Source organism: Onychostoma macrolepis, chromosome 24, assembly GCF_012432095.1.
Source record: "Onychostoma macrolepis isolate SWU-2019 chromosome 24, ASM1243209v1, whole genome shotgun sequence".
Taxonomy (NCBI): Eukaryota; Metazoa; Chordata; class Actinopteri; order Cypriniformes; family Cyprinidae; genus Onychostoma; species Onychostoma macrolepis.
The window spans coordinates 6308348-6326042 of NC_081178.1; the positions used below are offsets into that span (position 1 = coordinate 6308348).

Sequence of the window (17695 nt, forward strand, 5' to 3'; positions counted from 1 at the left end):
TGCACATGCAGTAGCTTATTTCCAGCAAAAATCTGTTCCAGTGGAAAACAAGGCTACACGCTCCTCTAGAAAGAACAGAGCAATAAAGCTCTGTCCTTGCTCTCTGTCTTGGGAGACGCCCCTGGTTAACTCTTCCTATGTACACTTAACATAAATTAATTGTTTACCGTAAAACAGAGAATCCATTTAATTTCATTACAGAGCTTAAATTCAATCTCCTGCTTGTATATAAAAGAAGAAACACCTAGACATAAATGTGGCAGATAGTGAGCCATCTATTAGTGTGATAACCCACACTAACTGATGTTTTGTGTGTATGTTTCTCAGTCCTTGTGCTTGTGAGACATCGAGTAACATTGCTGAAGGGTGTGGACTGTTATTTTTGCACGCTCTGAACCTTTAATTATTCATGCACCTCTGTCTGTGATGATGTCATTTTTGGAAGGAAATGGTCTTGGTTTCCATGGACACAATGTGTAGAGAATGAACACTGTAATGTTGTTATGTAACGTGCACAGCACTGTTTTGCAGCTGTAAAAACCTTGCTGAGGGAGAGAAAAATGACAGACAAAAAGAGTAAAAACAGTCAGAAAAGACAGGGATGGAAGAGATAGAAATGTCCCTGTAATAAGAGAAAGTGGGATAAATAATGCAGGTCCTGTAGAAATGCCTCAATTCAACAAAGTATTTCATGGCCACAAGGCAGCTGATCCATTTTGATAATTAAAAAAGTAGCTCCACCCTTCCTTTGTCCTCTCACAGACCTGTGGACGCTGTTGAGATTGATGTTATTGATTAAGACTGTGGGGGTGGAGAGAATGAATCCGTTCTGACCGATCTTTTGTGATATATCATATTACACTGACCACATTTTAGTCTTGTTGCTACTGCCTTTCTTGCGGTGAGGGTCAATATGGCTTCATATTTCCTCTGATAAGCTTGATGTGAGACATTTTTCCTGTTTGGACACTGTAATGCAACTATCTGTCTACTTCAGCATTCCTGACCACATTACAGGAATTACACTTTACAGGAACTGACATTAAACAAGTATAATACCACACTTACAAAATATAATGTAGTGATATAAGATGATAATACCATGGTACTTTGATTAGTACCGTGATACATGTCCAAAATGTGCTTTTTGGTCGCCTTCTACTTATACAAAAGATTGTTATGTTTGAATCAGAATTTCTGTTTTGAACTTTCATGTGGATCCCTGATTAAAAACAGTGGAAAAAAAAGTCACAGTATCTCACTGTCACCCCCTGCAGGTTGTGGTGGGGAACTCCTCGGGCCCACTGGTGCTTTCACCAGCCCAGGCTATCCAAACAAATACCCCGCAAACCGTGAGTGCATCTGGCACATCCAAACAAGCCCTGGAAGTAGCATTTCCATCACCATCCTTGAGTTTGACGTGGAATATCATCCTGACTGCAACTATGACAAGCTGGAGGTATGACAAAATAAAGAAATAAAACAGTAAGCAAAATATATGTATGCATTGAATACACTCTATTACATTTGCAACCTACTTCATGACATAATGTATCCCACAATGCAGTGCACTCAACTACCACCAGTGTGATGAAAGAACTGGAAACAATATTAAGCATGGTTTTTCCTAAATCTGTATACTGAGCTTATTGTTACATACTTCATGCTATTTTTAAATAATAGTATATAGTACACACTGCCCAGTTAGAAGTGTGCAAGTATTCCTTGATATCTATTCTTAATTATTACCTTTAATAAGTGTTAGGTGATATTCTGTCCACTACAGTCACAATGGCTCACTTGTCCATCCATCATTATGAGATCAAAATTCAAGCGTGTGTTTATATGGGTATGTGCCTGCTCATGCCCCGTTGGCATCTGCTGGGCTCTGTGGGTGTATGTTTTGTAGCGTAGACCTGTGGAATGCTGACCTCCATTGTAGCACTGAATGGAGCCAACAGGGCAGAAATGAACTGGAAATCGGAGCTTAGAGAGAGGGCTTAGAGACAGTCTCACATGCACACAAACATACACTTTCTGTGCCACACAGATGCCAGACCAAAGCCAGATATTTTTTTAAAAAATAGCATTCATTTTAGTGGCCTATGGTTTACAGAGCTGGGTAGTAACTGATTACATGTAATCTGGATTACGTAATTAGATTTCAAAAATTAAATAGCTTCTTGTAATTAGATTAAATTTAAATTTTAAAATACTTTTAAATAGACTCCAGTTACTTTTTTATTGATTACTTGTATTTTATTGATTACAGTATGGTACAATGTTATCATATTTAATAAACGGGTAGAAATAATAAACAAGTTCTGTTAAAAGTAATCTAAAAGTAATCAAAAAGCAGTCTGATTATATTACCTAAAATGTGTAATGTAATGGATTACGTTACTAACTACAACTTTTGTCATGTGATTTGGAATCAGTAACGGACTACAGTTTGTAAGTAATCTACCCAGCTCTGATGGTTTATTACATGCCATGCTTGCTTACTCATCACTTACTGTACAGTAAATAAGACAACAGAGACTAAATGAAATTTGGAATATTTGGACACATAAGAGACAAATTAAAAGAAAGGGTTATTCATCTTAAAGAGAGATAGCACAAGCACACTTTTTTTTGCAAAAATTTCACAATGTAAAACATTTGATGTATTCTACTGGTCAAAATTTCAATCAAATTTGATATTTTTACACTTTCTGGTAGTCAAACTTGGTGGAAAATGTCCATTAATAATAGAATTGCATTCATCTTTGGGACCAGTTGGTTAAAAGTCATGATATCAACAAATAGTCAAGCTAGGTCTAAGAAAAGCTATAGTATCATTTTGTAGTCACTTGGTTTGATATATATATATATATATATTTTACCTACTAGTGACTTTCAGATGTTTTGAAATGACCCTGGTCTTCAGAAAGGCTAGTCTGTAAGTATCGCCTCACCTTTGACCTTTATCCAGGTGTACGGAGGGCCTGACCTCTCCTCCCCACGATTGGCCCAGCTCTGCACCACACGCCCTCCCAATAACCCTCTGCATGTGGCCAGCACAGGTAACGCTGTCACCGTTCGATTCACATCTGATGCCGTCGTGAGTGGCAGAGGCTTCAATGCAACCTGGGTAGAAGTTCCTGGAGGTTAGTCAACTGTCAATTATGGAAATTCGTCATTATGCCATTATTTTGGAGACTTTGCTAATGAACTTCTTAAAATCTTCCCTTTGAAAATTCAGGATGTGGAGGGATTGTCACAGCCCCCAATGGAGAGATCCACTCTCCGCAGTATCCCAGCAACTATCCTGACAATGTGGACTGTTCCTGGGTCATCACAGTGGATGTAGGCCATCGAGTCGTCTTCAACTTCACTGATCTGGATCTCGAAAGTCAAAGCTCATGCGGTTTTGATTACGTGGCTGTGAGTAGCTGACCTTTCTGTGTGCACACGATGAATTTAATGCTCAGGGTGGCAACATTTGTGATTTCATGATATAACAGACCAATGCATCACAGTTTAAAGCAGTTTATGGACAAACTTCTACTCTCTAGATCCATGATGGTCACCACGAGTCTTCTCCACTCCTGGGTAAATTTTGTGGAGTCTCCAGGCCTTCTCCCATTACATCCACAATGAACGTCATCTATGTTCGCTTCAGGTCAGATCACAGTCAGAACCGCAAAGGCTTCAGTGCCCATTTCTCAGAAGGTGAGTGCAGTCTTTGTTTTGTGATTTTGTCATGGTTCGTTTCATTGTTAAACCTCATTGATTACTCATTGATTTCCAGCATGTGGATCCACTATAGCAGCTGATGATGTGGGTGGGGAGATTGCATCTCCTCGCTATCCATACTCTTACCCACCCAATCAGAACTGTAGCTGGATCATACAGGCACAGGAGCCATGTAAGTCTGCTGGTCATACTTGGCATCCATAATCCCAAAGTCAAAACCAAGGCTTTTTGTACTTCAAACTACTTCCCTTATTCTCTGATCTCTATTATCTTATATTTCTTTCAGTCAATCATGTGACTTTGTCCTTCACTGACTTTGAGGTTGAGATGGTGAATAGTAACTGCTCTCATGATAGTGTGGAGGTCCTGGATGGAGACAATTACCAAGCCCCATCTGTTGGTAAAGATAAAATCTCTTCCTTGAAGAACTGTCAAAGTTGTAATAGGATATCACCTATGTGTGTGTATACATCAGAATTAGATCTAGGTTTTGGCACTTTAACACATTTTGTTTGGTTTTTCAGAAAATACTGATGCAGTTATGGTTAGTAATAATAACTAGTAACCTTTTTCCAGGTCGTTACTGTGGGAATGAGTTGCCACACCCAGTCACTTCATTCAGCAATGCCCTGGTGGTAAACTTCATCTCAGATGCTTCAGTAGGGAGGAAAGGTTTTAGGGCAACCTACATGGCCTCAACCTCAGGTTAGATTTTAGTGTTTATTTCAAAATACATATGAATTTTCCACCCAAATTAGGTTGCAATATAACACCATTTAGTTACCTGTTTTTCCAGGCTGTGGGGGACATCTGTATATGGAGTCAGGTGCTTTTAACAGTCCGAACTATCCTGATGTATACCCACCTAATGTGGAGTGTGTGTGGACCATCACCAGTTCCCCTGGGAACCGTCTACAACTGTCCTTCATGTAAGCCTATCAGGATGTTACTTTAATCTCACAAATGTAATGGATTCATCAAAACCAACAATACTGTACATTTTGTGATGCAGAATGTTTCAGTTGCAACAAAGTTCAGACTGCAGTACTGACTACCTAGAGGTTCGTGAAGGACACTCCACTGGTACTCTGGTTGGTCGTTTCTGTGGTGATTCCCTTCCTTCCAACTACACCTCTATAATGGGCCACATTCTTTGGATCAAGTTTGTCTCTGACTCCTCAGTCAGCGGAGCTGGGTTTAGAGCAGTGTTCTCCCACTGTAAGTCAGAGCGATGGATTACTCTTCTCTTTTTTTGTGGACAATACTGAAAAGACCAACTAAGAGTACCCTGATTTTCCAGAATGGTTATGTTGGTTAATGCTGGTTTCTTGGATCTGAATAGTCATTCTATTCACCAAAAACCGTGGCTCTGGTTGTGCAAGGAAGTCTTTCTGGTTAAAATCTCCTATAGTTAGAAAATCTTACATGGGAATATCTTTACTCTTTTTCTGCATCCTCAGTGTATGGAAATGAGATCACAGGCAGCTCGGGACAGATAGCCTCTCCTCTTTACCCACGCACCTACCCAAACAATGCAGACTACCGCTGGACCGTCACAGTGGACTCAGATTCCCACATTCAGATTCAGTTCCTGGACATCGACATTGAGGACCAATTCAATTGCTATTATGACAAGCTCAAGGTCTGCACTCTTGTTTAAAATGCCATAATGGTTTAACAGAAAATAAGTGTATGCAGGCATATGATGAAGATGTGGTTGAAGATCAATGCTTCCCTTCCCTAGATATATGATGGTTCCAGCACCAGTGCTTTACTTCTGGGTGAGTTCTGCGGCCTGACTCTGCCCAACGCAGTAAGAAGTTCAGGCAGCACTATAACGCTTGAGTTTAAATCTGACAATGTGATTGGAGGGAAAGGCTTCCTGGTTGAGTGGACTGCCGTTCAGGGTTCCGGTCCTTTACCAACTATACAGCCAGGTTAGTTCCCTAAGAAATCTGCCTCTCATATCTTGCTTAAAATCGAAAAATGTTGCTGCTTGGTCTCATTTCACAATCGTTTGCTATTTTTTTTTGTCTTTTCAGGAGCATGTGGAGGAACATTGATGACAGGAGACAATCCTCAGTTCTTATTCTCTCCTGGTTGGCCCGAGCTGTATCAGCATAACCTTGACTGTTCATGGGTGATCCGGTCTCCAAATTCTATCATTGAGTTTAATCTGCTTTCTCTGGACATGGAAGATGAGGTTTCGTGTCTCCATGACAGTCTATCCATCAGGGATGGTAGGTTTTGTCATATGAAGTGACTTCAGCATAAACCCAACTCAAAACTGACTTTCACAACTTAATATAAGGTTGTTGTTGTTTTTTAAGGTGACATCAACTTGTCTCCACTGATTGCAAAGGTTTGTGGGCGGGAGCTGCCTGGCTCTCTGCACTCTACTGGTGATGCCATGTTCCTTCAATTCACCTCTGATGGTAGCATTAACGGCAGGGGCTTTAACGCCACCTTTTCCAGAGGTGAACAATAAGTCCATAAGCCAAATTCTTATCATGATGATGGTATACATTTGCTGTGTATTATATTTTTAGTTGGACTTCGAGCTATTTTTCTTTTGCCTTCTCCATCAGGTTGTGGTGGTTTCCTTCACACAGACAGAGGGGTCCTAAGTTCTCCTCAATATCCACAGAACTACAAGCCCAACATGAATTGCAACTGGCAAGTAATGGTCACTCCAGGGTTTAGAGTGTCTGTAACCTTCCAAAGTCCTTTCCAAATACAAGGTTATGGCGATCACTGCAGCACAGGTGACTACTTGGAGGTGAGTGACTATAGAAGAAGTTGTCATTTGGGAACATTTCCAAAACAAAACCTGTACATCATGCAAATTGTCTTTTTTTTTTTTGTATTAGTTACGGAATGGACCTGATGGCAACTCACCGACTCTATCGGGACGTCTCTGTGGGTCCAGCGCTCCATCCACATTTCAAACCACAGACAATAGCCTCTATGCCCACTTTGTCTCTGATGGCTCCAATGAGGGGAATGGCTTCAAATTGGTATTTGAGGCCCACAGTTCAGGTGAATGCTTCTAGCTAATATTCCAGAAATTTTAGATTAATTTGATAATAAATAGTTATTCCTAAAATGTAAATCTCTGTGCTTGTCTCCAGCTTGTGGTGGTCTCATTGTGCTTAATGATGGAGATCCACCAGGATACATCACGTCTCCTAACTATCCCTCAAACTACCCCCCAAATATTGACTGTGTATGGATAATCACTGTACCCAATGGAGAGGCTGTACAGCTTGACTTTGAGAATGATTTCTACATTGAGGCTCATACTGGGTATATTTTGAGGAATCAAATTGCTTATTTTTGATACATGTAACCGTTTGACCATTAAATGTAATCACAATCTTCTGTCCTAGATGTATGTATGATTACATTGAGATCCGTGATGGTCCCACATCAGATGCTGCTTTGATGGGCAGACTTTGTGGCAACACCCGCCCATCAACACAGCATTCATCCGGCACCACCATGTATATACGATTCAGAACTGATGGCAGCGTCACTCATATTGGTTTCAAAGCCAAGTACTCCATTGGTAATCCATTTTGAATCCCCATTACATTCCAACCATCTTTGGTTGATCTCAATGGTTTAAAGAGTATTCTTTCCCTTCTTAGCAACATGTGGAGGTACCTACATTAGTCAGAGTGGTACCATCAGAAGCCCTGGTTTTCCAGACTCAAATTATCCAGACAACTCTAACTGTGAATGGTACTTGGAAGGTCCTACAGGACACTATCTGACCCTCACCTACACTGCCCTTGACCTGCAGAGCTCCTCAAATTGTAACAATGACTATGTGGAGATACGTGAATACAATGCTTCAGGTTTGGGTCCTCCTTACACAAAAGAGAGTTGAGAGTCTTTCTGAATGTTAAGGATAGTAAACTAACCTTTTCTTACTCACCAGGTCGCCTGCTGGGGAAACACTGTGGAAACAGCCTTCCAGCCCCCCTGGACACTGGAGACAGTTTTGCCTACGTAAAGTTTGTCAGTGATGGCAGCGGGCATGCTGCAGGGTTTAGTTTATCATTTGAAGCCAGCGTCGAAGGCAAGTGTCTTTAAATCCTTACGGTGTTCAGTTAGGGTCATATAGTCCAGTGGAAAAAGCTATTGACTAGTTATTTTGGATAAATCAAATTGCTACATGATTACTTGCATAGTTATGCTGTTGGTTATGGAGCAGTTCCATGGGTAACTGGTGAAAATATGCTATTGTTGCTCTTACAGAATGTGGAGGGGATCTGAACGCACCATTTGGGACCATATCATCTCCCAACTACCCCAATCTTTACCCTCACAGCCGAGTATGCCGCTGGAGAATCACTGTTCCTCCCGGTCGTAGGGTCACTCTTACGATCAATGACCTGAGGCTGGAGGAGCATGGCACCTGTGTGTTTGACTATGTGGAGGTAAGGTCATCTGTATGTTTTAGAGATGTCAAAAAGTTGGGCATTCAAACTATGTATTGCTTTCTCTGAATATCGTTTAATTCAGTGCTTTATCACTGGTTTGCTGTTTTGACTCTTTGGTTGGTAGGTCATCAATGGTCTGACACCCAGTGCCCCACAATTGGGTCGGTTATGCGGTACAGTCCCTGCTGGTACCCAGTTGAAATCTTCTGGGAATACTATGCTTGTAATTTTCAACACTGATTCATCTGTGTCTAATGGTGGATTCACGGCAGATTACTCTTCAGAGGAGGCAGCAGGTGAGATAGAAGACCTCTGACTTTAGTGTACACTTTTGTTTTTGGCTCCTGATTTGATTGGTGAATCTTTGTCCTTTCGGTAGTGTGTGGTGGAATACTCAGTCAACCTGGAAACTTCACCTCGCCTGACTTTGGCAATGGAAACTACAGCAACAACCTGAACTGTGAATGGCTGATCCAGAACCCACATCATATGAATTCTTCCATTGTGGTTATAATAGATGAGCTCCATCTAGAGCATCACCAAACCTGCGAGTGGGACTACTTGGAATTCAGACTGGGTAAAAGTTTCCAAATGCAGAGAGACAGACATAACACTATGTACACCATCCAATGTACCATTTACTTTAAAGCTGTTGCTGATAAGCAAACAATTATGGCATGTTTTATCTGTTTCTCATATACAGGAGATATAAATGGAGAGCTTTTGACTCGTTTATGTGGTCAATCCCCTCCTACGGTCCCCATAGTAGTGTCCACCCCTGAACTCTGGGTTCACTTCCTGTCTGATGAGGCTGTGGGTGATCTGGGCTTCAAAGCCACATATTACTTTTCAGGTACCATCGTTCAATTAGTGACACTTAAACGGATGGATCTCTGCTCTTTAAAATTCTGCATGAGCTCAACTGACTATGATTTTCCACAGAATGTGGAGGGTCGCAAAGTGGAGAGGGAGGTGCCATCTCTAGCCCTGGATATCCTAATAACTACCCCAGCCCGAGCCGTTGTACTTGGTTTCTCGAAGCTCCGGTGGGACACACTATCATTGTAAGTCAAGACTGCTTCTTGGGTTTGTTGTTTTTTTACTGTTTTCTTTCAACCTTAACAATTAAGTTCATCATTAACGCCACTTAATTTCCATATATTCTAGCTCACTTTTACATACTTTGAAGTGGAGGAACACAGCCAGTGCACCTGGGATTCAATGACTATCTTCAATGGAGCCTCACCAGGATCCCCAGTTATTGGTCAATACTGTGGCCACAACTCTCCAGGAACTATCCAATCAGGCTCCAACAAATTAGCTGTGTTGTTCCTTGCTGATCATACAGTGTCCAGAGGAGGATTTACTGCCACCTGGTCAACGGACTCATCAGGTATATAAAAAAGATATAAACTCCTGTCCACTTTCTGTAGGCGTTTTACATATTAAAAGACTCTTTTTTTTTATTTTTATTTTTTATTTTTTCCTCAAATTTCTTTCTCTTCTTCAGGATGTGGAGGAATTATCCATGCTGATACAGGCACCATCAAATCTCCCAATTATCCTCAGAATTTCCCAGCCAATACCGAATGTTCCTGGACCATCATCGCCCATGATGGAAACCATCTAGAGATGGGCTTTGCCAGTGACTTCCAGATCCCAGACTCAAGTGGACAGTGTCAAAACAGTTACATCAAGGTAAAACAGATGACCAGTTAAAAAGAAACCTTCCCTGATGCTGTATTTTTGTGATCTGGCGATTGATTTTTCATATTCTGTCTATACTTTTCTTACAGGTGTGGTCTGACAACGTACAGAATGATGAGAATCTCTTGTCCACTGGTTGTGGCACTACAGCCCCTGCTGCAGTCATTGCACCCCGAAATGTTATTACGGCTCGTTTCCAGTCCTCGGATACACCTGGCAAAGGCTTCTCTGCTGCATTCTACACTAGTATGTATCGTATGTATAGTATGTAACAGGTTTCAGTCCTCTGTCAAATAGTTCAAATAATGTAATGTCTCTATTTCACATCATCTTTTAGGTTGTGGGGCCAATTTCACAGCCTCATCTGGCCGTGTCGTGTCTCCAAACTACCCAGACCACTACCCTGGAGGCTCCAACTGTAATTACATTATTGATGCTGGAGATCAGACCGTGGTTGTGCTTACTTTTAAATCTTTCCAGTTAGAGGGTATGCCGCCTCCTCAAAAATCACTAATTGTTTCATACGTCTTGATATAAGAAATCTAAAAATAACTCAAAGGATAACAGCAGTTCTGTAACGTGAATAATCATGCGTTTCCATCTCCTCTAGCACACTCCACATGTGTCTATGATGGTGTAAAGATCTATAGTGGCATCACCACCAGTGGTGCTCCCTTGGCTACTCTTTGTGGAAATACCATACCAGGTGTCTTCACCACATTTGGACCGATGCTCATCAACTTCTACTCTGATTCCATCATCCATGACAATGGCTTCCTGGCAGAATACAGAACCATACGTAAGCCTCAACCACAAAACAAACTGTGCATTTAATGCAATACTTTTTGGTTCTCTGTATACTATACAATGTGCTGATAAAGGATGTGGCTTAGATGGAGGTGTGGCTTCAGTGTAAGTGTGTGCTAGAGTAAGTTTGGGTTGTTTATCATTTGATTCACTGAGCCCAGAAATGTGGAATGAGCAGAATCACTGGAATGAGAGGACGCTGCACTTTTCAAACAATATGAGGGGATTTGGGAGAATATGCAAATATGCAAGAGAATTCCATTGCAACAGATTCCACTGTTACTTCCACAAACAAACTCATTCACTGTAAATGGTGCACAATAGAAATGCACAGTCAAGTGGTCTATGGGAAGACAGCCCAAATTTCTCAAAGAACGGCTGTCAGTCTCAAGCACATGAACAAGACATTTAAATACATTTAGGGCTGTTCCTATGAATTTCATCCCTGCATGTTGGTTTATATGATTACTGTGTTTATGTTACTGTACATCTGTTCATGTGTTTTTAACAGCATGCGGTGGTGTGTTTAATGGTACTTCTGGGACAATCAGCAGTCCATCTCATTCTATCACCAACTACCATCACAACATCAACTGCACATACCACATATATGTTCGTGACAATCGTGTCATCGATCTCAAGTGAGTTTGATCCAATTTAAGTGATTTGAAGAAGTCATATCATTAGGAGTTGTTTGAAAACATATTGTCATAGACACAATTAAAACATTTTGTAGGTTTCAGAACTCAAAACGTGGTCCAAATTCACAAATTTACAATTCACATTCTAAGGATCAGACAGCGAGTGGAAAATGGTCATTAAAAACTTAAAGGGATAGTTCACCAAAAATGAAAATTCTGTCATTACTTACTCACGCTCATGTCGTTCCAACCCGTAATACCTTTGTTCATCTTCAGAACACAAATTAAGATATTTTTAATGAAATCCGAGAGCTGACCCTGCATAGACACGTTCAAGGTCCAGAAAGGTAGTATGGACATCGTTAAAATAGTCCATGTGAAATCAGTGGTTCTACCGTAATTTTATGAAGCTATGAGAGTACTTTTTGTGCGCAAAGAAAACAAAAATAACAACTTTATGCAATTCTTCTCTTCCATGTCAGTCTCTGCCACGGAGTACCATGTTTCATAAAATTAAGGTTGAACCATTGATGTCACATGGACTATTTTAACAATGTCCTTACTACCTTTCTGGGCCTTGAACGTGGATTGCTGTAATTACATTACTGTCTATGCAGGGTATGCTCTCGGATTTCATTAAAAGTATCTTAATTTGTGTTCCGAAGATGAACAAAGGTCTTATGGGTTTGGAACAACATGAGGGCGAGTAATTAATGACAGAATTTTCATTTTTGGGTGAACTATCCCTTTAATAAATGCCTATACATAATCAAAGAAATGTCTTAGGGCAAGTTTTGACATTATAAATCCAGAAAAAAATCAATTTCTAAGTCTACAAATTCTACAAATTCTTAACTTTCATACCTACTATCTCTTTATGGACACTCATCCTCACCCACATTCTCTTTGGTCTGCACAGATCCAAATTAGAACAACAATAAAAGTAAAAATCTTTACAGCTCGAATCCTGCTAGGCATCCATCATGCCCACTATGTTCCACCAGAGAGACAGATGCTCAGAGAGAAAAGCATTCTGGTATTGATCATCTGTCTTTCTCTTTGTTCAGTAAACCCCACCGAGATCTTGTATCAATGCCAGACAGGAAACCCTTCACCCGTAATTTGTCCCTAGAGGCTTTCTTTCAGGGAAACCCCCTCTCCCATTAGTGGTATCACTTTCTGAAAAACTAGATTGTTCTGCAACATTTCCATAGTAATCGTCAACGGTTTGTATTTTTCCCTGTTCGATAGGTTCAACTCTTTCAGTCTGGAAGCCTCCTCGAGCTGCCGCTATGACTATGTGGCAGTATATGACGGAGAGAACACTCTGGCCCCACTAATAGGGAGGTTCTGTGGACGTGAACTGCCGCCCAACCTCAGATCTTCATCCAGGCACCTGTTTCTCCAGTTTGTTACAGATGCATCGGTTGGGGCGGAGGGTTGGAGAGCAACCTACAGTGAGACTTTAGGTAGTGTTTCTCCATCTCATACATCACCAATGAGCCTCCTTGCTATATACTACCTACATAGGCAGCATCCTACACTCTTAATAATAAAAGTTCTTTATTGGTATGTTTGGTTCCATGAAGAAACTTTGACATTTATGGAACCTTTCCATTCCACAAAAGGTTCTTTATAGTGGAAAAAGGATTCTTTAGATTTTTTCCTTTAAGAACTGTTCACCGAAAGGTTCTTTGGGGAGCCAAAAATGATTCTTCTCCTTTTTTTTTTTTTTTTCATCATCTGATTCAAAAGACTGTAACTGACATGTTGCTCTCAGATCAAGATGTGTGATGCTTTGACCTTGTTCCTTTATGGTTCTCATTTTGGAATAGTGTGAAGAATGTGTGGAGGATTTCATAGTGAATCACAATGATAAAGTCCTCATTGAGGACTGAACAAAGTGTTCAGGGGTCATAAACCGTGTTCTTTGTAACAGCTTTTTGCTTTAAAGCGTCTGATGCACCAGTCACTTCAGGATGACCAGGCTCTTTAAGATCTGAGTTGTAAACACTTTTGTAGCTCGTCTCTGGGGGTGTTGAGTGAACCGCCCCATCCTACAAGCGCCACTGTTGTTCTTTGAGAACAACACAACTCATTCAGACCACAAGAGTCTGTTCCTTCACCCTGACCGAAAACAAGACACAAGTCTTTGTTGGCCAGTGCTGTCAAAGAGCCAGTAAAGTACTCCTAATTCTTTTGTTGCGTCCTACAATTTATATGCAAATAAACAGCATTTTTGTGGCTGATTAGAATTTTAGGACGAATTTACATTAACATGTATATACATTTAATTCATTTATTGAATGAAATTTGACATTACATTGTTTAATTTATTTTACATTAATTATTATTATTTAAAAAACTACATTATATTAACTTCATTTTAAGTGTAATCTTAATTTTATTAACTTAATATTAACTTCAATTTATGTTTGTAAATATAATAAAATATTAATATAAACTTTGCAATCGCAAAGTTTAATCATAACTTATAATCATTGCAGTTAATAGTGTTCACCGTCTGTTTGATTGTGTAATTTATAACTAACTGCATGATTTTTACTGTACATTTCTGCCATAGTCACCACTAATACCCTACTCCTAAATATAATGTAGAAACTTAGTTTTCTGTAAAGTTGCTTTGCAATGTTTTGTATCGTGAAAAGCGCTATACAAATAAACTTGAATCGAATTGAATTATATTCAATATTATATATTTTTTACTTTCTTATATTAATAACTTTAATTTGATTAATTTTTGTTAATGTAAATCTACATTATATTATATATAATTAATGTTCTGCATATTTTATTTATTTATATGTCATTGTAATATTCACTTCATATAATATTAACTTAAATATTAGTTTTGTTTTAGTTTAGTTTTACAAAATTAGACACATACATGTAATTAATTTATTGAATGAAATTTGACATTACACTATTGAATTTATTTTACATTATTTTTATAAAAAGATTAACTTTATTATTATAATATTAACTTCATTTTAAGTGTAATCTTAATTGCATTAAATTAATATAATATTAACATTAATGTATTTTTAAAGTAATGCATTTAAAATATAATATAATTTTATATGCAATATTATATTTTTACAATATCGTCATTGTAATATACATTGTCATTTTATGTCATTCTTATATAAATGTAAATAAATGCTATTATTTATTTATTTGTATTTATTATCATATTATTACTTCATATAATATTACCTTAAATGTTAGTTTTTAGTTTTAGTTTAGTTTTAGTAAATTTTTACTTTTAGTCAGAAACACATGGTGTCATGTGGAAGGACATTCTCATTCAAAGAATATTTGTTTGGATAAAAATGTGTACGCCCTGAGAACAAGAATCTGCTTCTTTTTTTTTTTTTTATCATTTTAAACAAATCTGCCAATAGTTAATTTGGACAACTTCTACATTGGACTTTGAATCTAACAAGCAAAAACAGCAAGAGTCTCTTTTGTAGACTCTACTGCCTCTTGCAGGCGGTTTCTTGAAAGCACATCCTACAGTTGTTGTAAATCTCACTCACTCTCTCTTTCTATCTCCTCATCCATCGCTTGCTCCAGGTCCTCAGCAGGGCTGTGGCGGTTACTTGTCTTCCCCCACCGGAACGTTTGGTTCTCCTGATATTGACATGAATGGTCAGTATGAGCCACGTATGGACTGTATGTGGACCATTGCTGTGGAGGTCAATAAAGGCATTAACCTCACATTCACATCCTTTGAGCTCGAGGGCTCCACTGGAACCCTCTGCAGATATGATTATATCAAGGTAAAAGCTGTCACATATACTATAACAAATTAAAATGCAGCATAATTTCCAACACAGAACACACATACATCTTATACATGTTTATACTTGCATCTTACCCGTCTCTAGATCTATGATGGTGACAGTGCTATTTATCCACTGGTTGGCACATTCTGTGGAGATGTAGTACCTGCCCCCTTCGTCTCGGCCAGTAATTTCCTGACCGTGCACTTCATCTCGGACGGCACCGTTCAACGCCGTGGCTTCAATGCCACCTACAGCACAGTGAACAGTAAGATTAAACTTTATGTCCTAATGCTTTTATCACTGCGGGTTTGAATCACTCATGCTAAAATGCTTTTCCATACTTTAGGTCTTTGTGGTGGAGCATTCAATGCCACAGCAACATCTCAGACCATCACATCCCCATATTACCCCAATGCCTACCCGCCGTTCGCTTCTTGCCGCTGGGTGCTGGATGCTCCTTCTCAGGAGGTGGTGAAAGTGTCTGTTCAGCAGTTTCATCTGGACTCCAGCCAGAGCTGCACCAGCAACTTCCTGGAGTTTAAAGACGTCCCTGTGGTGAGACTCCATCAATAGCCCGAACATAGCCTCGCTAAATAACTAAAAAAACAATATAGAATCTCTCAGGTCACAATGGCTGATAATTTTGGTAGGCTAGTCCACATCTTTTTATCTATTTACAATGAGACAATGATCTTGTCCAGCAAAATGAGAGCTTTTGAAGACACTTTTCCAAGTGGATACATTTGGAGAGCATATTTAGACGAAAACACTATTTTCAAATCTATCTGATTTAATTGTGGACATAGTCTTGTTAATAGAAAAAAAATCTGATTTATTTTTTTTATTTAATATTTATTTAAATGTAATTAATTAAATTATTTATTTATTTATTTAAATTTTTGTGCTTTTGTCATTTTTATTATTTTTTTATTATTTCTAAACATTTCAAGCGGTAGTATGCATTATCTCGACTTTATTGTATTTGTCATATACAGTATATATATATATATATATATATATATATATATATATATATATATATATATATATATATATAATTAAATATAAAGTCAAGATAATGCATACTACCGCTTGAAATGTTTAGTGTATATATGTGACCCTGGATGACAAAACCAGTCTTAAGTGTCTATTTTTTTGAAATTGAGATTTATACATCATCAGAAAGCTGAATAAATAAGCTTTCCATTGATGTATGATTTGTTATGATAGGACGGTATTTGGCTGAGATAAAACAATTTGAAAATCTGGAATCTGAGGGTGCAAAAAAATCTGTTGAGAAAATCGCCTTTAAAGTTGTCCAAATGAAGTTCTTAGCAATGCATATTACTAATCCAAAATTAAGTTTTGATACACTTACGGTAAGAAATTTACAAAATATCTTCATGGAACATGATCTGTACTTAATATCCTAATGATTTTTGGCATAAAAGAAAAATAGATAATTTTGACCCATACAATGTATTTTTGGCTGTGGCTACAAATATACCCCAGCGACTTAAGACTGGTTTTGTGGTCCAGGGTCACATATGTCATTTTTATTAATATATCATTTTTATATTTAATCTTATTTAAACATAGTTTTCATTTATCTTTCCACTGCCATTTATCATTCAGTAACATATTCAACTTTCAATTTGTATTTTGGCAGCAGAGTTTCTTTATATTTTTTGTTTTAATTTTTGTCTCTCAGGGAGATTATGGACAGGCTCATAAATTCTGTGGCACTGACTCACATGTGCCAGATTTCTACAGTTATGGCCGCACCATGCACATCACCTTCAAATCAGATGCCTTCATGACTGGCAACGGACTCAGCCTCACATATCAGGTGGCAGGTGAGTCCTTTCCCTATGATTACTAGAAGTGTTTTACTCTTGCTGGTGTGGTTATATTGTCAGTGTGCGTATATGTCTGAACGTTATGTATCTGCAGGTTGCAGCAGGGTGTATGAACAGGAATACGGTTACCTGAAGAGCCCAGGCTGGCCTGACACATACACGAATAATATTGAATGCAGCATTGTACTGCAGGCCCCTCAGAACAGCGCCATCTCTCTGTTCTTCACCAGTTTTGATGTGGAAAATCATCCTTCCTGCAACTTCGACTATCTTGAGGTGAGTATAAACATACTGAAATGCCACCAGATTAAAAGCAATGTGAAGAAAAAACACTATGAAAAAAAAGCAGAATGGAGAGTGTTTAAAGACGAACACACTGTTTTCAAATATATCTGATTTAATTATGGACATAGCCTTAGTAATAGAAAAAATCTGATTTTTTTTTTTATTTTAAGTTACATGCTTTTGTCATTTTTATTTGTTTTTGTTTCAGTTTTATTTTTTGTTCCATTATAGTTTTCATTTTAGTTTTTCTTTTCTGTTTGTAATTTCAGTGTTTCAACTTAAACGTCTGATATTTGTATTTTATTTTATTTCATTTCAGTTTTATTTTTAATTAACAAAATGTTTTAGTTAACAATAATAACCGTTTCAATCCTAATTATCCCAAGATTGTCTGAAGGTAT

At 38.5% G+C, this 17695-nt stretch overlaps 1 protein-coding gene and 1 long non-coding RNA gene across 3 annotated transcripts in view; one reads left to right on the top strand and one right to left on the bottom strand.

Moving 5' to 3' along the window:
* Positions 1-17695, top strand: part of cubn (cubilin (intrinsic factor-cobalamin receptor)) — a 38088-nt gene that overhangs the window by 18209 nt on the left and 2184 nt on the right. For both annotated transcript variants that reach the window (XM_058765019.1, XM_058765020.1), the window contains 36 exons: positions 1278-1459; positions 2975-3149; positions 3245-3426; positions 3558-3714; positions 3794-3910; positions 4025-4138; positions 4315-4443; positions 4535-4667; positions 4751-4956; positions 5199-5380; positions 5483-5675; positions 5781-5978; positions 6069-6215; positions 6327-6517; positions 6609-6777; positions 6870-7044; positions 7128-7306; positions 7389-7598; positions 7682-7822; positions 8002-8183; positions 8311-8482; positions 8566-8763; positions 8890-9039; positions 9129-9250; positions 9354-9579; positions 9697-9884; positions 9983-10139; positions 10231-10380; positions 10504-10692; positions 11212-11341; positions 12593-12810; positions 14939-15144; positions 15253-15415; positions 15497-15705; positions 16862-17006; positions 17104-17285. In XM_058765019.1, the coding sequence (XP_058621002.1) occupies positions 1278-1459; positions 2975-3149; positions 3245-3426; positions 3558-3714; positions 3794-3910; positions 4025-4138; positions 4315-4443; positions 4535-4667; positions 4751-4956; positions 5199-5380; positions 5483-5675; positions 5781-5978; positions 6069-6215; positions 6327-6517; positions 6609-6777; positions 6870-7044; positions 7128-7306; positions 7389-7598; positions 7682-7822; positions 8002-8183; positions 8311-8482; positions 8566-8763; positions 8890-9039; positions 9129-9250; positions 9354-9579; positions 9697-9884; positions 9983-10139; positions 10231-10380; positions 10504-10692; positions 11212-11341; positions 12593-12810; positions 14939-15144; positions 15253-15415; positions 15497-15705; positions 16862-17006; positions 17104-17285 (6167 nt within the window). The remainder of the gene's footprint in view (positions 1-1277; positions 1460-2974; positions 3150-3244; positions 3427-3557; positions 3715-3793; positions 3911-4024; positions 4139-4314; positions 4444-4534; positions 4668-4750; positions 4957-5198; positions 5381-5482; positions 5676-5780; positions 5979-6068; positions 6216-6326; positions 6518-6608; positions 6778-6869; positions 7045-7127; positions 7307-7388; positions 7599-7681; positions 7823-8001; positions 8184-8310; positions 8483-8565; positions 8764-8889; positions 9040-9128; positions 9251-9353; positions 9580-9696; positions 9885-9982; positions 10140-10230; positions 10381-10503; positions 10693-11211; positions 11342-12592; positions 12811-14938; positions 15145-15252; positions 15416-15496; positions 15706-16861; positions 17007-17103; positions 17286-17695) is intronic.
* LOC131533037 (uncharacterized) lies at positions 1316-15682 on the bottom strand. The gene is made up of 6 exons (XR_009269032.1): positions 15571-15682; positions 15243-15398; positions 14902-15052; positions 2958-3129; positions 1750-1944; positions 1316-1453 (listed from the first exon to the last, which is right to left on the bottom strand). It is a non-coding gene; the product is annotated as an uncharacterized LOC131533037 (long non-coding RNA).